This window comes from Thermobia domestica, chromosome 9 (assembly GCF_964235325.1).
Source record: "Thermobia domestica chromosome 9, izTheDome1.hap1.1, whole genome shotgun sequence".
Lineage (NCBI taxonomy): Eukaryota > Metazoa > Arthropoda > Insecta > Zygentoma > Lepismatidae > Thermobia > Thermobia domestica.
In genome coordinates, this window is record NC_137462.1 from 88,719,431 (window position 1) to 88,742,960 (window position 23,530).

Consider the following 23,530-nt stretch of genomic DNA (forward strand, 5'->3'; position numbering starts at 1 on the left):
AGTGAAACTTTGGAGAAAAGCTACTTTGAAGGTCATATTAGTGAAGCTCTGAAATTGTGTGAGAGAAATACTATCAATGGTAGAATTTAAAAAAAAAAAAAAAAGAGTTGAGTTGAATTTGAGATTAGCGTCCTTTTCAGCGGTGAGGCTATATGAGACGTAGACCTACTGATTAAGGTGGAATTCGAACATGTGTTCCCATCGTAAATCGAACACGGGTCTCCAACGCCAAAGGCGTGTATGCCAACCACTTAGCCAAGGAGGTCTTTAACGAAAAAGAAAATTGTTTAGGAACAAAACAGTATTTTATGAGTTATTGGAGAGAGAGAGAGAGGGGGGACGGAGAGAGGAGGAAGGTTAACTAAATACGTTTTTCGTGTGGACTGCGGAACACAAACACAAACATTACGAAAGAGCGACTAAAAATGATTGGAAACTTTCGAAATGTAGGCGTGGTGAAGAATACATGTGTGTAAAACACCGTCACTTTTTGTGTACTCTAAAACATTACTTGTATAATTATTACTTATATTATTGCATAATTACTTGTATTAATGTTTATTTTTTGTAGTATCTTGAAAAGAAAAAAAATTACTAATATTACGCAAAATTGAACGAACAAAAGAGAATCCGAGGAACAAACATCTAGAACGTCTCACTACGGGTTTCGTGCTTCTCACCTTCCGTATGAAATCTGTTAACTCCACCCAGCTCATCTTTTATCAATTTAATTTTGTCAATTTAGCTACAACAGAATGACTGTCACACGTAAATTAACTATAGTATTGTTGTCACTAACCAGTGACAGGAGAATTCGCTGGTTAGTGCTTGGATGAAGAAAGAAAAAAAAAAAAAAAAAGCCGGACACTCAAGAAGATCTTTAAGTTTGACATTAGTGATTTGTTGTTCTTGTCAGATAATACTCCGCCCCCCCCCATTTTTGCTCTTAAGCGTTAGGTACCTTTGTTATATATCTTTTTCGTACGCCTCCATCCAAAAGGGTTTTGCCAGTTTTTATTCCGTGTTCAGAGAACTATAACTTCTTTTTTCATGCTCAAATAAACGTGAAAGTGGATCAGATTTGCATTGTTTGCCATGAATACAAAAGATTGCGTTGGTGTGCGAGATCTTTGATAACACAAAACAGAAAAACAATAACCACGGTGCACTGCGTTTTGAAGTTTAATCTTAAGGTCTCTGCTTAAAATTTTCATGGTACTGTATATATGTTATTTGTTATCCAAGATTTTATTTATAGCTGGGTTAAACTACAACGATTTCAGGACGAAAGCTCTATCACTTTCATGCTGTTAATTCTATACCTGCTATGGGTAACTCGAAATAGTAATTTATCATATTTTTCACTTTTCAAACCTATTACGAAGTGATAAAATTTTAACATAGCGCCGCAGCATGTGTAAAGCAGTATAATGAAAGATGGAGCAATGTGTTAGCGTAGGTGAGAGCGTTTGCTCTGTGTGATTAAGAGTCTGTGACTTCGAATACCTAGGCATGTATAGTCTCTTCTCGAAGTTCTGAAAGCTCTATCACGGAGGGATTTATTTTTTATCAAATGTACCTTTGAAACAGTTAAATGTAAAGGGGGATATTTTGGTATTCGGAGGCTTTTTTATAACAGAAAACGAACACACACAGTAATTAAATTGCAATGAATTCTTTTTTGGTAACAGGTCATCACTTGGGAATATTTGCTGTCATATTAAATTTTGAGCATTCACCCCGAGAGGGAAAGGATATCGCATTACATAAATAAATATGTAATAACTGAAAAGTACTTGTGGATCACAGTGTTGATGACAGGCCACCAGTAGGAAGGTTTATATACTTTTTCATATTTTATCCAGAAAGATCAGGAGAGAGACTTATGATGTGTTTCTTTGAATTCAAGACAAAGGCATGACATGTTGAATTGTTGATATATGAGAACTTTTTGCTTTAGGGAATATTTAGTATGAACGACGCAAAATGAAGATGAGAGAAGGAAATTTTAGTATTGTTAGTGTTTGTTTTGAACTCCTGCATGTTCAGGCACAAAATTTGGTTAAGGTTTGATCACGAGAGAACATCGGTACAACATTCACTTTCAAGTGGGGGAATTGGGCAAAATACTATTTTTTCAGTAAAGCAGGTGGAAAAATACACTAGCCTGAATATAAAATTACCTTTGGCAATTAGAAATATATCAAGTTGCTTTTTTGTATTCTTCGTTCAAAAAAAAAAAAAAAAAAACACGAATTGCTTTGTGATTACCATAATGTCAATATATATATATATATATATATATATATATATATATATATATATATATATATATATATATATATATATATTATAATATACAGGGTGTCCAATATACAATGCAACCCGGAGTTTGGGATAGTAGATCTCTTGATCCAGAAGAGGTCCATAAATAATGGTTATACCAAAATGAAACTTTGCTCATGCATATATTTTTAAACTAGGAAGCAATGATTGAAGTAATAGGAACCACACAGTGTTGTCAGATGTAACCGAAGGTATAAATCAATTTTTTTACAAGTCACGTAAATTGACTCAACTCATACGTATAAATGTTCTGTCGTTAATTTTCAGTTTGAATAGTTGGAGTAGCTTGGAAACTATGGAATGGAAAAAAGAATTTTTCATTTCCACCGATAACTAATTGGATGAGGCTTCTGTAAGGGGTTACTAGGGAAAACGTGGTTTTCATAAAGTAACATTCTGAATTGGCAACAGTACTGATGTTTCAGTGCATCAAAAGGTCTGTTATGGATCTGTCTACATTATGCAATTCCTGAAAACAATGGAAAAAGAAACTTTGAAATTATCGTGATAAAACTTTTACTTACATGCACCCGGCAACACTGTTATTCATTGAATCAAAACGAGGGCATTTCCAGAATCTGCCGTAGAACTGTACAATTTAGTTCGTGATGAATAGTAATGTTGCCGGGTGTATGTAAGTGAAACTTTTATCGTGATGATTTCAAAGTTTCTTTTTCATTGTTTTCAGGAATTGCATAATGTAAACTGATCCTTAACACACCTTTTGATGCACTGAAACATCAACATTGTTGCCAATTCAGAATGTTAATTTATGAAAACCACGTTTTCCCTAGTAATCCTTTTCAGAGGCCTCATCCGATTAGTTATCGGTGGAAATAAAAAATTATTTTTTCCATTCCATGGTTTCCAAGCTACTCCAACTACACAAACTGAAAATCAACGACAGAACATCTATACGTATGAGTTATGAGTCAATTTACGTGACCTGTAAAAAAATTTATTTACACCTTCGGTTACATCTGGCAACACTGTGTGGTTCCTATTATACTTCAAACGTTGCTTCCTAGTTTTAAAATATATGCATGAACAAGGTTTCATTTTGGTATAACCATTATTTGTGGACCGCTTCCGGTTCAAAAGTTCTGCTATCCCAAACGGGGATTGTATATTAAACACCCTATATATATATATATATATATAGTGGCGGATCCAAGGGAGGCTATGCCCCCCTTGACGCTCAGGTATACACTGGATAAAATGGGCTTCAATCATGCTTTACACTGGATAAAACGGCAAATTATGGTTTAGCCCCCCTTGATCATATCCTGGATCCGCCACTGTATATACATTATGGCGCCAAATTCGTTGTACAAAAGCAGAGGAATGATTCCTGAGAGCAAAACAAAGAAAAAAGTTCTAATAAACATAGGGCGAAAATCGCGTCGTTTGAGTGTTATAAGCTGCCGAAAGCGTGGGAAAACAAACTTTAGAGTTAAATATTGCACAAACTACTGAGCGTAGACGTGATGCGGCATGATAGAATCAAAGGATTCTAACCTGCTCTATCCAAATTTGCAGTTTTCAGACTTGTGCAATGGCGGCGCAAGGGATTCCCCAAAGGACGTTAGGGATTCCCGGACATTTTATGATGTAAATTGAGTTGACAAGAGTATGTAAAAGACGTCTCACTACCTGGAAATAATACCACGTGGCAGGTCAATACACATACAAGCAGATAAAAGATGGCGGATAAGGTAATGATCACTGTTCTTGGTTGCATACCACCTTAAAAAGTATTAGTAAAGACGTTGTGCAAAATTTCACTGGAAACGTCACGTCGCCACAATGTAAAAATACGTACAACACAAGCCGATAAGTAACAGAAAATAAAGAAATTTCGATTACTAATCTGCTCATATTAATGACATCCGAATTTTTTTTCATGACTATCTGTTATTTATTGGGAAAAAGAAAGTACTCTAGTCTCATTTGTGTAATGTACTGATCGAAATGAATGTGCTCAAACAGTTATATGTATTATTATTATTATTATTATTATTATTATTATTATTATTATTATTATTATTATTATTATTATTATTATTATTATTGCACGTTCTTTGTTTGTCTTTTAATAGCAGTTCTTGTTCAATTCCTGTAGTATTAAAGATAGACGCGTTCTCAACAGTATTGCGATATCATTAATATGAGCAGATTAGGAATCGAAATTTCTTTTCTGTTAACTATCGGCTTGTATTGTACGTATTTTTACATTGTAGCGACGTGATATTTCCAGTGAGATCTTGCACAACTTTACTAGTACTTTTTGAGGAGGTATGCAACTCACACAGTGGTCTTTATCTTATTCGCCATCTTTTATCTGCGTGTATGTGTATTGACCTGTCACGTGGTATTATTTCCAGGTAGTGAGACGTCTTTTACATACTCTTGTCAACTCAGTTTACGTCATAAAATGTCCGGGAATCCCTAACGTCCTTTGGGGAATCCCTTGCGCCGCCATTGCACAAATCTAAAAACTGCAAATGTGGATAGAGCAGGTTAGGATCCTTTGATTCTATCATGCCGCATCACGTCTACGCTCAGTAGTTTGTGTAATATTTAACTTTTAAAGTTTGTTTTCCCACGTTTTCGGCAGCTTATAACACGTAAACGACGCAATTTTCGCCCTATGTTTATTAGAACATTTTTTTGTTTTGTTTTGCTCTCAGGAATCACCCCTCTGCTTTTGTACAACGAATTTAGCGCCATACTGTATATATGTATATACTATTTTAGTTGCCACTTTCCCTTGTATAATAATTATTTAGTGGAAGTATACTCATTATATACTATAGTAATATATTGAAAGCATGAATAATTAGTTAATATTCTTTCTCTGTTTTCAATTGTGTACGGTTTTCGAACTGATTGTGCTTTCAAAATGCTCTTTCTCCAGAAATGCAGTGTGAAGCCGGTAACTTATGAGGGGGGAGGCTTGAGTATAATTGGGTGTAATATAGCGAGATAAAAGAAAAGTGTTGGACAAAAGACCTACAGAAGAAAGAAATACTAGTCTATTCTGTATATGCATAGTTGATTTTGTGGGTGGAAACAAGATAATATATATGGAAGTGAGGCTATTAAACTTCCTGGGTCAAGGCCAAGATGGAGACAATATGACGTCATTATGGAAGGAAAGAAAAGGTTCATGCATAGGTGGAGGTCGATCTTCTAATGTTATATTCGTCGGTCATAAACCGGCCTACACATTCATAAGGACAAGGTAGGTATATCAGTGTTATTGCCTAGTTCACAGTGGGCTGCACCTTCTGTGACTCATACAGCAGTCAGTCAATGCCTATATAGCTGCAGTGTGGAAATATTGCTTGTTATAGTGTAATCTTTTTCAGAAGACAAAGGGAGTGGCGTAATTTTATGACTCTTAAACCCGCAAAATGCTAAGTACATGTTTACTATGTGAACATTTCAGAACAGGTGTTACTATAAAAGTAATAAGTTTTAAATTTGTTTTGAAGGACCACAATGACGTCTATATTCGTAAGGAACTATCTTTTCTATAATATGCATGCAATAATAATTTTGTTTATGAAAAAGCAGCAAAAGATTATATATACCTATGCAAATTTCAGCTTACTGTCAGTTTAGTTCAGTTTTAAGATATACTAGCTGAACCGCCGCTCTCTACACAGCTCATCATTCACATATGAGCATGAATCTCCTTGTCATTCCTCAGAACATCTGTACATGTCCCTTTACGGACACAAGTGAAAGACTTCTTGATAAAAATCGGCAAGGATATCATAAGGGGGAGATTTTTTTCAATATCTCGCACCGTTTGCAAGATTTGAGCCTACTTCCCTTTGGAGTTTCAAATTCATGTATGATCAGTGTTTTCTTTCTTCTTGCATGCAGTACGTAATAAGTAAATACATTACACACACAATCAGTGATATATATGGTGTTCATTGGGCAAAACATCCAAATAATAAAGATGTATCTTAGACTGGAGAAAATGGTTATTCTTCGTTTTTCATTATCATTTGGCCATGAAACAAACGCCTGAGAAACATGCAACCTCACTATACTTCTGTATTGTGTTGGAATATATAACTGATAGGATATGATGCTTTTTTAAAAAATCCAACACGTCTAGTCTACTCCTAAAAGTGTAATAAAGAAATAACGGCCATGTTTTTTAAATATTCAATTAGAACTGGACAATCTACACAAAATTTGCAAATCAACCAGTGAAAACGGCACCTTTCTAGCCCTTGTGGTTTTCGAGATCTCAGTGTCAAAAAGGATTGGGCATTTTAATATATAAAATACTAGCAGCGTTCACCCCGCTTCGCTGCGGTCACCCCGGAACGCAATAAACTTTGTTACTTAGATAATTTTTACTTTTTCGCTTTCAAGTGATATGATAAAAACCATAGAAGATTGCAGTAAATGTTAACATTATATCGCCTGTCATTTATGTTAACCCGCCCCGCTTCGCTGCGGTCACCCCGGAACGCAATAAACTTTGTTACTTAGATAATTTTTACTTTTTCGCTTTCAAGTGATATGATAAAAACCATAGTAGATTGCAGTAAATGTTAACATTATATCGCCTGTCATTTATGTTAACCCGCCGAGTGACACGGTCATGCGGGTTGCATATAAATACGTTTATTTTTACCTATGATGAACTAACAAAGGATTTGTACGTTATGGACACTTGAATGGTCAATTATCTCAAGACACTGGTAATTAAAAATTAAAGTGATATGATAAAAACCATCTAGGGTCCAAATCCTAATAACCCCCCAAAAATGAAAGAAATTGGTTCAGCCGTATTAGCGTGATGAGGTAACAAAGGATTTGTGCGTTCTCTTTTATATATAAGATATCATGTAGTAAAAGAAAGATAGCTATACAAAATACACAGTAAATAAATCTTTAAACGTTATATTTTAAGATGAATATAATATTCATTGGCGTTGTTGGGTGTAATTGCTACATTACCTCAATCGAATGTAATACGAAATAATAAAATCAAATTACCTCAAATTTTCTTTCACTTACATTTTTATTTACTTATTTATTTTAAAAGAAATATTTAATGAAAAATATGCACAGCTTGTTTAGTTATGTTTGGGTGAGACTTACAATGTTCCCTATTTCTTCATATATTGTAGGCCTATTACTAAAGGTTTAGTAAAAAGTAAAATGTTTTTATAGCACAACACATTCATCTATTTTGTGCTATCGCAAAACAACAGAACTGACAATAGCTATGAGCATACAAAATGATTTTTTATTTTAAATTAAATTTTTACGTGCGAGACCGATTGTTTTCCACACAACGGAAAACCGACTGCCACCTGCAGAAGGTATCTGAAAGACTCATACGGACTTTGTTCGTTGGCATTAATAGGGTACCCCGATTTCTATTCGGGCTTGGAATGCAGCCGTACCGATGAAAGCTTCATGGGGCATATCAACGTTATAATTTATGTTAATAATAGATTTCCTTACGGAGTTTTCAATTATTTATATAATTAATTACAACTTTAACGTGCCCCATTGAAGTTTCCATCGATACAACTACATTAACGTGTCTGTTGTTTACATTCAACTGTGTGTAGTTAAGAAAAAAGAAAAATAACAAACATGGAGGTGAAAATAATAGTCATAGCCCACGTTAAATCAACGATCTTAATCCATATTATGTGTACCCATTCCTGCTTCCTTTTAATGATAAACTTTTCAAATGTTCACCATTGTTGAAATATTCGAAATTCGAATCTTATAATTATACAGTCTATCGTTATTTCTCAACGAGTTTGAACGTCACAACAAACATTGTCAATCGTATAGAAAGTATTTTGGAAAAATTAATACATAGCAGTGGTGTTAATTGTGCGTATTCCCTCTTTAATTTGGGGAATAATATATATATATATATATATATATATATATATATATATATATATATATATATATATATATATATATATAAAAATATAGGCCCTTATATAGGGTGTTTCAAAGCAACACCAACAACGTTTGGGAGATGATTCCTGACACCAAGATAAGACAAAGACTATAGACCAACTTGGGTGCACAAATGCTTCCTTTCGGAGTTGTAGGCTGCCGAAATCATGAAAAATTGAACTTTAAATATCCATAGCTTCGAAACTGTGGGACCTACCGGAGTCGGGTCAAGACTTCACTTAGGAACTACTATGTGCCCTATCCAAAGATACATGTTTCAGAATCCTGTGGTACTTCCGCAAAATTTTTATAGAGGTAGTTGGTGAGTACTTCAAATTATATGCCCTTATCCAAACTCCATTTATAAAAACTGTTGTGGAAGTAACGCAAAATTTTGAAACATGCATTTTTAGATAGGGCACATACTAGTTCCTAAGTGAAGTCTTCACCTGACTACGGTAGGTCCCATAGTTTTGGACCTATGGACCTTTAAGGTTCATTTTTCATGAATTCGGCAACCCATAACTCCGAAACGAAGCACTTGGGCATCCAAGTTGGTCTATACTTTTTTGTCTTATCTTGGTGTCAGGAATCACCTCCCAAACGTTGTTGATGTTGTTTTGAAACACCCTATATATATATATATATATATATATATATATATATATATATATATATATATATATATATATATATATACAAAGTATTCGGACACCCCACCCCCAAAACATACGTTTTTCATATTAGGTGCATTGTGCTGCTACCTACTGCCAGGTACTCATTATCATCGACCTCAGTAGTCATTTGACATCGTGAGAAAGCATAATGGGGCGATCCGCGGAACTCACGGACTTCGAACGTGGTCAGTGATTTGGTGTCACTTGTGTCAGAAGTCTGTACGCGAGATTTCCACACTCCTAAACATCCCTAGGTCCACTGTGTCTGATGTGATAGTGAAGTGGAAAGGTGGAGAGACACCTACAGCACAAAAGCGTACGGGCCGACCTCGTCTGTTGACTGACAGAAACCGCCGACAGTTGAAGAGAGTTGTAAGGGTATAGGCAGACATCTATCCAGACCATCAAACAGGAATTCCAAACTGCATCAGGATCCACTCCAAGTACTATGACAGTTAGGCGTGAGGTGAGAAAACTTGGATTTCATGGTCGAGCGGCTGCTCATAAGCCACACATCACGCAGGTTAATGCCAAACGACGCCTCGCTTGGTGTAAGGAGCGTAAACGTTGGTGATTGAACAGTGGAAAAACGTTGTGTGGAGTGACGAATCACGGTACACAACGTGGCGATCCGATGGCAGGGTGTGGGGTATGGCGAATGCCCGGTGAATGTCATCTGTCAGCGTGTGTAGTGCGAACAGTAAAATTGGGAGGTGGTGGTGTTATAGTGTGGTCGTGTTTTTCTTGGAGGAGGCTTGCACCCCTTGTTATTTTGCGTGGCTCTCTCACAGAACAGGGCTACATTGTTTTATGCACCTTCTTGCTGCCCACTGTTGAAGAGCAATTCGAGGTGGCGATTGTCTCTTTCAACACGATCGAGCACCTGTTCATACTGCACGGCTTGTGGCGGAGTGGTTACACGACCCTAACATCCCTATAATGGACTGGCCTGCACAGAGTTCTGACTTTAATCCTATAGAACACCTTTGGGATGTTTTGGAACGCCGACTTCGAGTCAGGCATCACTGACCTACATCGATACCTTTCCTTAGTTCAGCACTCCGTGAAGAATGGGCTGCCATTTCCAAGAAACCTTCCAGCACCTGATTGAAAGTATGCCTGCGATAGTGGAAACTGTCATCAAGGCTAAGGGTGGGCCAGCATCATATTGAATTCCAGCACTACCGATGGAGGGCACCACGAACTTATAAGTCATTTTCAGCCAGGTGTCCGGATACTTTTGATCACATAGTGTATATCTAAGCAAATAAATCTTTAAACACAAATCTTTAAATATGTATATAGCAATGATAATAGTTAAACCTGTAAAACAAGTTCAAGCGAATTAGGAAGGCGAATACAGATCTATTTCAAATTTAAATTGTTGAGAAGTTCCTCAAATATGCTTACATATCTTGCAGAGTTATTGGAGTAAATTTAATTTCAGATTATTATAATTAATAATATTTCGTATTTATACGTTTGACAGGTTGGATTGACTTTTAGCGCTCCCTTCAACACCGAGTATATATAAGACGTGAACTTACAGATTAAGGTTGAATTTGAACCATCATAGTGCGTTCAAATTTTGAAAAACTCTCCATTGGAAACCGAACTCGTTACCTCATACGCTAAAGGCGTGCACGCTATTCACTAGGGCAGCAGGGAAAGCTCGTTTTTTTTTTTTTTTTTTTTTTTTTTTTTTTTTTTTTTTTTTATCTAAATGCATTTTAATTCGTTTCCTATTTCCACCTCTTAGAATTGCTAGGTCAGCATAATCCCTATTAGACCTGTACTGTGTGTGTTCAGTTTTCGGCTCCAATTTTATTCCAAACGATGCGTCACTTAATGATGATAAAAATAACTTGTGTGCAATGATTGTTACATGTGATTGATGCACTATAGTTGGAGGACCACTGTTAATTTATAAACAGAACTGTATTTCCTAGAAGCTTCATCTACAGATACGCGAGTTGAATAATGATCGCATTCGCATTCAATAGTAATTTAACTTATTACATATATAATACGTTGAATAACAGATATAAATCAATTAAAGCAATATGTGAATATTAATTGTAGGATAATATAGTTCACTAAATGGGGGGTGCGCTGGCACAGTGGTAGAGCGTTCACCTCCGGTGCCTGGGGTCCCTGGTTCGATCCCAGCTCGCGCCGTGTGGACTTTGTGGTGGACAAACACCGTGCTCGTGGGTTTTCTCGGGTTTCTCCCGTTTCCCTCCCACTTTCTTCATTCCACCATTTCACTCATCTCTCATCACCGTCTCCTTTAGTCTAACCGGCATAGCCGTGGGACATAAAACTTAAAGATTTCATTTCATTTTTTAAATGTAGCCTATAACTTGAATCTATTGTTCACTTGCTCATTTGTTTGTTTCTTTGCTTATAATTTAACACTAAATGAATGTATCTAATACCCTCACAATGTACTCGAACTCTCTCTATTTAATTCCTTCCAAGCATGCAACTTGATTGCGCTTGTTAAACAGTTGTTGTATTGCGATGCACTTATGCTAAATTAGATTGTTTATGTCAATATTGAAATGTTAATTTTACGCAGTACACATAGCCACCCGCGCACTGTACATCTTTGCTCACTCGCGACGAACCCTCTTCCTTCTGCGAAGACACACTCCCCCTTCTCCCCTTTCTAACGGTTGTCTTTGGGGGTGAAAGTTGAAAACTGCGACAGTTTACAAAAAGAATATTCCAATGCCATCTTGGGGCACGAAACAGATGAGTACACTTTAAGGGGATGTCTACCCACTTGCAAGTGTTTCAGGATCCCTATAAGATAACACGTAGATATTTCTATGTGAATATTTAACAAGATATTGCACTTACCGTCTCAAAATTTTCCATGATATTTTCCAACAGCAATACCTATATGTTCATGGTTTCTGTTTTTGATTTAATGCCCCAGATCAATTTAGATTAATTATAATGTATACTTCCGTTTACACTTGGCAACGTAGAGGATAGAATTTCTCCAGGAATTGAGAGCTCTCTGCTGAACCTCTAGCCCTAATAGTCTTCGCGTCACGTGGTAGTGATTTATGAGCGCTTCTGGCTAAAAACAAATGTTGTCTCTGTTTCTTCCTTTTTTTTTTTTTTTTGTCAAAAACTTGTTTTGGGCAGCTTTGTCCTCAGTTTTGTCCACTGCCTCTATCGAGATAGCAGTTATACAATGGAGATCGTTTGCAGATCTCATAGCAGATAATGTAACATTCTTTGAAGAAACTCGAAGACTGACATACGAACCGCGTGACAATTTGGGTAGGGAATCTGGAGCGTTGCAATTTTGTGTTCTGAAGTCCGCCTTATCACACAAGATGAAATGACCATAAACAAGAGACTTGTGAAGGAAGAAGGAAAATGTTCTTAGTAATTGTATCCAATTGTTTCCACATTTTTCACCTTTCCCCCCGAAAGATCCCTTCGAAAAGGGAAAGAGGGGAGGGTGATTTTGTGACCCTTGAGTTTTAGAATAGTCTTGAAACGAACTGCAAAGTGCACTTACTGGAAATTCTACTGTCGTTGTGCTATAATATCTGTGTTGCAAGAAGTGTGACAAAATGAAGGAATCAAAGAGGAAAAGAATTTGGTACTCTCTCCTTCAAAAAGGAAGTCTCGCCAAGCTAATTCAAATGTGTGGTCGATCTCAGAGTATGGAGTTCAGAGACTGGATAGTTAATATTTACCATTCAGGATTACCTTACAACCAATTAAATTCCATTTTCACCTAGCTTGGGCTGGGTTTGGGCAACTCCCTCTTGTGCAGACGCCTGGACCCAGATCAGGCTCGTATTTATGGACATGTGTCTATTTCCGGATCACTTCGGAATTGATCCTTCGTTAATAACCATTCAAGTTCATTACTATATTTCCTGAATTATCCAGTAAACCTTTCTCCTCCAATCCTTTATCTTTCTTCATTCTTTCTCTTTTTCTTTTCTTCTCTGCCTCCCTCTGCTACTCTTCTTTCTCACTCTTCTTTTTCCTAACACTAACAAAACTGAAAAACGGTGTCGTGACGGGGAGTAGTCGCTATCAGCACGGTCAATAAGCTGTTTCGATAGTTTTTTTTTTCTTCGGGAGTCCGATATGGAATGATTAACTCGAAAATGAACATATACAGAAAGAATAATAATAATAAAATTTATTCATGATTTCAATTATCAGATAGGAGAGTATTGCATTTCTTCCTTACTTCGGGCGACTCCTCCTTCCACCCACGAATAAAATTACCCGTATACATGACAATAGGAAGGTATTTCGTTGAAAAATATGCTTTTTGTAGAATCATTTTAATTTTAGGCATATAGTCATTCTACTCCTTTTCATAATGTAATTAATATAGATGTATGCACAGTATAAATGTAATGTGTTAGAGATGTAATAAACTATTTCGTTGATAATTGTTTTTGGTAGAATCATTTGAATTTCAAGCATAACGTCATACTAAGGGGTTCCATAATATTGTGGTTAGAACTTTTGACTCCTGTTCGCGTGATTCTAGGTTCGATTCCCTATTAGAATACTCAGATCATTGGCGTTTGCTCGTCGTTGTGAGGCAAGCTGGGGAGCCACGTGATTAAAAGACGTGACAGTCTATAGAATTAATATAAATGTATACACAGTACAAATGTTGTTTGACAGTAGTAAGGTATTTCGTTGATATGTATATACTATTTCTAGGATGTATACATTTCTTTGTATACGACTTTTATAATGTATAATGTATTCTTATAATCAAGAACGAAATTTTAAAATTCTTCTTCTTATTATTATTATTATTAAGTATTCTGCCTTTTGGCCGGTCCTGGGACTGATGAGATTTTTTTCGTTTCTTCTTAATTTTCAGTTTGGACCTTGAAATATTTCTTCCATGTTTCTCGATTTTCAGCTTCTTCTTAATAATAATTAATTATTAATGCTTAATAATAATTAGGCATAACAATGTTAGAAAACTGAAATATTTTAACAGAGCAGTTGATTTCCACGAATGTCTAATAACAAATTTTACCACCCAAGTGAGATTTATACCACTTGACACTATGGTTCGGAACTCATGACTATCATATTTGTGTTACAAGGTTATTTTCTAAAGACAGCTGTTTATTAGTCTAAAATCTAAACTCAGCAATACAGCCCATAGGGGCCTGGACATGCCAGCTGATAAACATTCATAACCTAGAAGATCGTGATCAGTGCAATGACATCAAACAATCCTTTCGTCTTTCTTGGCCAGAGATCGCTACCACTTTATTCGGATAGTTCTCCATTTCTTTCACGATGTTGACTCAACTTCGGAAGTTGTGAGCTTACACTGGCAATCGAATCCTATTCTACGTACAATGGAGACACAATATAACGAGATTCAGCTAAGGAAAAACTCCTAAATAGTCATTAGTAGGAAAAGAAGCTGAGTACTATTCAGGAATGAATTGTTGATCATCTCTTAGGGGGAGGATATTTTCGAGAAAATGTACGCATGGAAAATAATAATAATAATAATAATAATAATAATAATAATAATAATAATAATAACACAGCTACACAAAAAGAATAAAAGTTCTGTGCACCAGACCCCAGGGTATGAATTCAAAATATTTTGGTACCCAGAATCCAAATTTCGAAACCCCAGGACGATTGACCGTGATATTTTTTTAAATGGGCGATAAACATAAGCAAACGTAAAACAGCACTTACGTTCTCCGCCCATAAAACAAAGTTGACACGGTCAAATCGTCCTGGAGTTTCGAAATTTGGGTTCTGGGTACCAAAATACATCGAATCAATACCCTGGGGTCCAGTGCACAGAACTTTTATTTATTTTGTGTGGTTGTGTAATAATAATAATACTGTATAAGGAAAAGGAATGAAGACGTACTAAAGGAAGCTAATGAAGGACGACAGATCATGAAGATAATAGAAAAAAAAAAAGAAACAGCATGCTTGGACATCTTATTCGGCACTCCGATTGGATCACCATGTTGATAGGGGAAAAGGCAGAAGAAAAAACAGGAAGTGGAAGATCAAGGATAGAAAAATCTATAAGTTTTACGTCCCACAGTTATGCCTGGTAGGTTAAAGGAGCTAGTGATGTTGTGAAAAGAAGGAAATGCTGGAATGCAGAAAGTGGAAGGAAACGGGAGAACCCCGAGAAAACCCCCACACATGGTGTTTGTCCTCCACAAAGTTCACTTGGTGCGAGCTGAGATCGAACTAAGGACGCCATGCATTAGAGGTGAACGCTCTACCACTGACCCACCGCGGCCCGATCAGGGATAGATGCAGTTACGAAGAAGAGACCTTATCAAATTATAAAACAGCTCTCCCAGGGGAGAGAAAAGTTTTAAAATTTCCTTCTTGCGCATCAACCTATGATTGAAGTGAGAAAGATTATTATTATTATTATTATTATTATTATTATTATTATTATTATTATTATATCGAGAATGTACTTCTGGGTTTCCTCCTTAAAAAATACACACACTATTTCCAATTATGGTTATCCTACTTTTTACAAATTTGTCTTTTTTTTCCCTCTGTCTTTCATTCCCATCATGCGATGGGTGGGCCATAGAAGGTGACGCCTTTTCTGTGGCCAGAGTGATCAAATTTGTCTAATTCAATATTGGTTTAAATAGTATTAGTTTTCAAGCTACATATATGAGTTCTTTGACTAACTGAATAGTGCACGCCCCTTCTGACTCACTCGCCACTATTTAACATTAAATTTCAGATGCCTCGATATACTTGCATAAGTTTATTATTTCTAAAATAAACATTACGTAAAAGGTTATTCAAATTGATATCAAGTTTTTCTGACATTTGTATATTACGCATATCTTTCTTAATTTGCATTACTCACATTACCCCAGAGAACGAACAAATTTTAGAGTTCTGGTTTGAACTTCTCTTACAATAATAAGCAAATATACGAGGAACAAATTTACCATTATTGACGATGCGGAGGGGAGGAGATTTTCTGGACTAGGAAGGAATGTGTGCGGGTGCAGAGCAGAGGTCTGCACGGGCCGGAATTTTCAGCCCGGGCCCGGACTGTGAATTTACAATGTGAGGCCCGACCCGAGTCCAAAATATGTCTTAGCATTTAGGCCCTAGCCCGGACTGAGCTCTGTGAGAATCAAATGAGCCCGAAATAAGCCCGAATTGCAGAAACTTAATTATTAATGCAAAATTGTATTTTTATTTACAGCAATTCGAGGTTTGATTTTGCAGTTGTGTTTTAAAAGTCCTCTAGAAAGAACGGTGCAATTTGTATCGTTTTACACTATATTTACAAAGTTAGGCCCGAAAAAGTCCGAGAAATATGGTTGTATAATTAAAAATTCACAGCCCGAACCCAGGGGCGTCATTTAGGAGGACAGGGAGAGGCATTTGCCCCCCTCCCGAGTTTGAGATTTATATAATTTTATCAATAGCATAGTAGTAAATCAGTGAAAAATGCGAAATTTTACATATATCAAGGGGTCTTGGCTCCCCAAGCCAAATCTGAAATGACGCTACTGCCCGAACCCCTCCCGGGCCCGAAGTGATACATTCTTTGTAGGCCCGAGCACGTGCAGACCTCTAGTGCAGAGGCGTTTCAAGTGGTGGGCGACTGCCCACGGCCTTGCATCTTTAGGGACCTCGCAAAGACCAACGAGCCTAAATGGATTTAGCACTCACTTTTGTCGATGCAACAATAGAAACAAATATGAATTCGGACTTAATTACAGAAAAACAATACGCTTCAAACTAACTTTTCATCTATTCGTATATATTAGATCGCTAGCATACGCGACAGGCGGCGAGTTTATTTTAAAATTGCAATAATGAATGAGTATAAGTCTTTATCGTTGAGATGAATTGTTTTCGATAAATTTTATTATAATTAGCAATTTTTAAAAAAGGGGGCAAGAAGGACTCGTAGACCTTATTCGCCTTCTGTGCAGATGGTATGGTAAAAATCAATACTGGATAATGAAAGTGTAAGTGTAAAGGCTAATATGGAACAAAGAAACAAAAGAGAACTTCTTCAGAAGGGAATTGGGAGGGGAGGGGATGAGAGTACAATGCTGTGACACTTAAAATGCGTCTTGATTTGTATACTTCAACAAACTTTTCTTATTAGATTACGCAATTTCTAGTTTCTTACTCCGATTATTCGAAGTATTCAAATGTTCTCGGAGGGAGTGACCGCCCCTCCCTTTAATCCGTCCGTGGTGTCATTCAGTTTGGCTTTTCGCTACTAATTCAAAGTGCTTTCCGAAACAAGTTGTCTTCTTGTGACAGCAGGGGGTGGAAGAAACAAACAAACCGTGAAAGGAAGAAAGAAGAGGTTTTGGGCTCTTCCAGTCCAGACCATTCTAACCACTGAGAAGTGAGAATCACAACGTGATTTTTCTGGTAAGAGCGTCCTTTTAAAAGCAGCTAACAAGCAAACAGATGGTCAGCCCTCTCCCCTCTGCAGCATACTTTTTATTCTCTGTTGCCAAACTTACTGAAGAATATATTGCAATTAATCTAACGCATGTAACGTAAATTGGAGACCGTGGTTGGATTTATATGGGTCTTGTGTATTTGTATTAAAAATTTCAAGTTATTACCTGCAATAATTTGTTAGAAATTACCATATTAAATTTTACATGTTATCAAATGGAGAGTTAGAAACCTAAGCGGAGATGGTAGGAGATCCCCTTAAAAATCTAGTTAATGGCAAATGATCACCGTCAAGATTGGTTGTATGTGTGGTCACGTGTTCGTCTTTGATGGAGTACTCGCCTCGGATACAAAACCGATAAAAGCTTCGGATTTCACTTTGAGCAATAAGTCTCATCGCATATAGCCTTGGTACTCAAAAAGGGCGTTAAACACCAAATTATTGCAAACAGTGCTGTGTCCATTAGTTATATCAGGCAGATAGATAATCCCGTGGTAGTCTAATTCGTCAATCCTCAGTTCTCTGGTATGCTGAAAATATTGAAATCTTATACTTCCTGGGTTACAGCGCACACAGGACTATGAACGATCAGTTTGTTTTTATTTGGATAATGTTCGTTGAGCACATCGTTGAAATGGATTGGTTCAATCCATTTCTAGACTAGATTTCGCTAAAAGCACATTGACTTGACACCTAGTCTTCCGTTCCAGGCGCTGCGCTATCAGCTGAAAAAAATTCTACTCACTTTCACTAAGGCTCTCTCGCTTAGCAACAGCTGAACCCTTATTGGCTCAACGCCTGGATGTGAGCTTTAGTTGTGAGCTTTAGTTCGCATTTTTGCCACGGCTCAAGTCATTTTGGCAGCACTATACCTCCCGTTTTATTCAACAATCCAAAAACTTAAAATGTCTGAATATGGGGACATTTTAAGAAACTGTTTTTTGCCCTGTTTCACATGTCCAGAAATGCCCTGAAGATTTCTGTCAGTGTACAAAAATGTATAGAATGCATCCTCACAATGATTAGAAACTGCCTTAAGCGTGTTCAAAGTAAATCAGAACTTCTGATGTGTCCAAAGGGTATACGGACACAGAAAGACTTTTAAACACTATTAGGACACATTACACATTACAATTTACGATTTAAAAGTTGTTTCTGCCCTATGCTCATTGGCCATGGCCATTGAATTTTAGATAAATTTTAAATACTCGTGGAGTAGTTGTATTAACTACTATTGGGATGCATTCTATATAGACATGCTTTGTTCACTGATAAAACTCTTAAGAACACTTTTAGACATGTTAAACAATGACAAAAAATCATTCCTAAAAAATGTCCAAACACTGATTTATTTTTTTGTAGTGAAATAGCAGACTACTTACCGTAATCTGCTATGAAGGTACCGAAATTTCTGTGTCCCCAAAGGGAATCGAATACCCGAAGTCATTAACTCCTTACCTGTGTAATTACGTAGTACGAGTCGAATGGCAAAATGAGCATCGTAAAAAAAAAAAAGTTTTTTTTAAATGAAGTTTTTTTTTTGTGATAAGTATAACACATACACATGATGCAATTATGTGGCATTTATTACAATGTTATTACTTTCACTGCGTAAACTATAGTTTCAGTTCCGGTACACACAAAATAGGCCTATCGATTTCTCATATTCTCAAAAATATTCACTTTTGTTTACAAGAAAATACAATTTTACCCAATATTGGCAGAAAAGAAAGTCAACCAAAGTTTCCAGTGCTTAAGAAATGCATTAGTGTCATTAGTAGGGACACAAAAATAACTTGAGTCTTTGGACGGGTTAAGATACAAACTATACATATCTTGTAGCGTCTTAAGACGGGTTACCCATTTAAGGAGTCTGTTAACTATATATCCTACTCTGTTACGCAAACAAAAATGCTGAACAGGTTTCATGCATAGTATGTTTCTAAATTACATTTGATATTGTGAAAGTATCCTAGACCTTAAGAAGTGATAGAATGTAAAAAAACATTACAAAATAATAATAATAATAATAATACGTAAAAATATACAATTAATGCTTTTATAAAATACACATAAAAGGAAATTATTTTCTGAGTAAAATGAAGAAATAGGTATAAGGAGTGCATTGAGCACGATTGATTATAATAGGTTTAGCGAACCACTTCGAGCTCGTAATGTTTTTTTTTTTTTTTTTTTTTTTAGTTTTAGTACAACTTCTTCTTTTACTCCCTGTCCCCGGCACACACACAAACACATAATCTGTTTTTGTGTAATTTTGGAACCTCTTTCTCAGGCAGACTATAGCATCGACAGACGTCAAGTCTCGGTAGGCATGTAGGAGAGGAAAGAAACAAATCTACAACGATAGAAAATATATTTCATTGTGATTAAGAGGTAGAAAATTAAATTAACTTTTAAAAATTAAAAACTAGCTTTCCTTACAAATTAACCAACAAAATAAAACAAACCGTATCAAATAAGTAAAAAAAAAAAAAAAAAAAAAAAAGGAACAAACTGTATTCTAAAAAGTAAAAAGACTGTTTACAAGAAAATTATCCTTTAGAAAAATTTCTACTTATGCGTGACAAAAAGGAAAGCATGGGGGAGTGCTCTCGTACATAATGAATTTATTGCATAATTATATGAGAATACTCTCCATGCTTTTCTTCTTAGTCATGAGTAAATAATTTTTTAAAGAAGTAATTTTCGTGTAGTCATTTTTTTAACTTTTTGTATGATTTTTTTATTTTCTTAATTTGTAAGGACAATATGTTTCTTTAAAAAGATACTTTTTCTAAAAAGTTTGGTTCCGACGTTTAGTAATTCTTTGTAATCTTCTCGTATATGAAGGCTTCCCATATACTTAACAGTATTTAAAAGGAAGTACTTGTTTGCTCAAAGCAATGTGTGAAAAGCCAGATGTTATAACTTGTGAAATACTTACTTCGATCGTTTCGTAAAATATTTAAATGAAAGCAATGTATTGAAATAGTTTCCACTTGATTCTTTTCTCACTAATCTAGAAATATATGTAACGTAAGCCTATCATGTATATACACAAGGACTTGGGAAAGGAAACATATTGTGGTAACGTCATGTAAATTCGCTTTGTAAGGTAAAGGAAATAAATAAATAATGAAGGTTAATCATTATGAAATATTTAATGGAATGATAAAGTGATAGGAAACGGGAGGACCCAAGAAAACTCACGGGGACGATGTTGGGATGGGACATCGCCTAGGATCGAACCAAGGACTCCATGCATCAGAGGTAAGAGTTCTTATCACTGAGTCAACGGGGCCGCCATATTGTTTTCATTGAACGTAATTTACATTAATTTCAAGTTTACTGGAATACTAGTAGGTGCTAAAGTTGTAATAATTCTTTTGTAATCTCCCCGTATATAAAGATTGCCCACACTTTTATACAGGGTGGCCCAAAAGAAGGTATACAGTCCCGTACTGATGAATTTATTGCATTTTATATCATTTTTTTATTGTTATCCATCAGGTAGATTTAGTTTCTTTACTATTTGTTGTTAGTGTGTTTTTACTTACATTTTAAGCTCAGAAGAGCCGAAGCAAATAAACCCATAAAAAGAATGTTATACTTGGTCAATGCAAGGGCTTATACCTACATTTGGGCCACCCTGTATGTATTTAAAAGGAAATGCTTATTTTCTTAAAGCAAGATGATGTAACTTGTGAATTACTTACTTTGATTGTGACGTAAAATACTTAAATGTAAACAATATGCTGCATAAGAATAGTTTTCACTTTATACCTTTCTCACAAGTCCAGAAGCCTAAGCATGTGCAACGTAAGTCTATAATATATATACACAACGGCTTGCAAAAGGAAACAGATTGTGATAACGTCACATAAATTTTGTGATGTTGATTTTCTACTACCGCCCTCATGCAGTGTGTTCCAATTATCTTAGCAATGATGGAGCGGATTTTCAACCTACTTTTTAATTTGAATTCTCATATGGCTTTGGTCAGATTCTAACGTAAGTTTTTCTTTCTTTCTTTGTTTACAGGTATGTGCTTTCGAGGAATTATATAATATATCGGAGGATAAACAACAATGGCTGCATTTAGAACAGTTAACATGTAAGTAATTGGTATCTTCGGTTTATTTCTAATACATGTGAGAGAACTTTCTTTGTTTAAAACTAGTAACACAGGGCAAAATTACATTACATTTTTAGTTGAACGACCCACGCGTATCCCTCGTAAGCTAAGATGTGCATATGGATGATAATGAAAAACTTAATGATACGAGAAATTAGGACTAATTCGAAAAGGCACAAGAAACTCATTGCTACGATCATTTCCAATAACCACCTCTCATGCCTTAAATAAAAATATTTTTGTTTCCTAAATTAGACATACTGTGCTTGCTAACTGCTTTAAAGCCTTTTTTTTTTTTGCCCCCAGCTTAAAATATGAATCTTTACGTCGCTGTTCACATATAGATCCCTTTGATTGACATCATAAGTTACGGTTCAAAATTAATTCATTGGTTTGTGTATGTGAACCCTAACAAACTATGATTTATAGATGCAAATGGGACTGTTTTGAAACTTGAATAACTAGGAAAATTCAGTTAAGCCCTGTATTGACTTGTTCGACTTAGTCGCATGACTAATCGACTTTCTGTAGTTGCGACTAAATTGAAGCGACTAGGCCGAATCAGATCGATGGATTGTGTTCAATTATTTCAACCGAAATTGCATGCTGCTTATCGACTCGTTCTTCTCTGGTCGATTCGAAATCAACTGGTAATTCTAAAGATATCCAAGCAAAAAAGTATTTGGAACATTTTGCCATGTTATAACAGAAGAATTAAGAAACGAAATTAAAATAGCAGTGACAACAGAAAAGAAAAGAAAAATGGTGTTGAGTAAGGAAATAGATATTAAGAAGACAGTATTTAGGGGCATCATATATTTTGATGAAAGAATTTTCAGGAGAGGATCCTTTTGTAGGTTTAAGCACTTCTCATTGTTTCACAGTAATAACTATATACTTCTAAACATTAAATACATGTTCCCTATATTATAGAGAAACACTCTGCTGATTAAAATTAATATGTTACACAGTCGTCTTTCATATGGACTCACTTATTGTAACCGTAGTATACCACTTGTAAACATAAAATACTGCCTTCCTACATTTTGCAAAAATTCACCGCCAGTGGAAATCAATCTCCTTAGTCTTCTTTCATTTATACTCAACTCATTTTAACCATAAAATTAACATTTTTTTATGACGGTCTATTGCAAACTAGCACTATACAATGTATTTAGAAATCAGTAAATAATGAAAAATGTTTTTTTTTTTTTTTAATTGACATCTCGTAAAATCGCAAAGTTCTTTACTAGGATGGTAATTAGTTAGTAGAAACCGTGCAGTCCCAGTTTAGGTACACATACTTAGAATCATAATATGATCATTTCTTTCAACGGTATTTTCACTCTTACAGAAGGGAGGACTTGAAAAAAAAAAACGAAATGAAATATTAGAGTTTTACGTCCCACGTTTACGCCAAAGGAGACGGTGATGATGAGTAATGAATGAAATGGTGGAATGAAGAAAGTGGGAGGAAACGGGAGAACCCCGAGAAAACCCACGCACACGGTGTTTGTCCACCACAAAGTTCACTTGATGGGGCTGGGATCGAACCCGGGACCCCAGGCACCAGAGGTGAACGCTCTACCACTGAGCCACCGCGGCCCACAGGACTTGAATTACTGGATGCAGATTTACTTTAGAAAGGCTTACCTGTTATCGGTACAAATAAAACGTAGTGCCATAAACAACTACCAGTACGCACAAAAAGCACTAACCAACTTGTGCTAGGTAGCTATTAAAAACGAGAATGCTATCTCAACCACTCAGGGTAGGAGTAGCACTACCTGAGGGCGGTAATTGCAACTTAATTTTCACGAGCTTACATAGTAATTAGAGCTATGAAATTTGTAGATACGTAAACTTTATGATAATAAACTATTTCCTAATTCATACAGCAGCTTATCGTTTTACTGGAAAACTAATAAAACTGCATTA

The 23,530-nt window shown here is 35.9% G+C and overlaps 1 protein-coding gene across 3 annotated transcripts in view; it reads left to right on the forward strand.

Moving 5' to 3' along the window:
* Myo61F (unconventional myosin 61F) overlaps nt 1–23,530 on the forward strand; it is a 277,176-nt gene that overhangs the window by 89,960 nt on the left and 163,686 nt on the right. Inside the window, exon 2 of one of the 3 annotated variants that reach the window (XM_081771502.1) lies at nt 21,499–21,571. The exons of the other annotated variants lie outside the window; for them this stretch is intronic. Within the exon in view, the coding sequence (XP_081627628.1) occupies nt 21,546–21,571 (26 nt within the window). The 5' untranslated portion in view covers nt 21,499–21,545. The remainder of the gene's footprint in view (nt 1–21,498; nt 21,572–23,530) is intronic. 3 annotated transcript variants of the gene reach the window in all.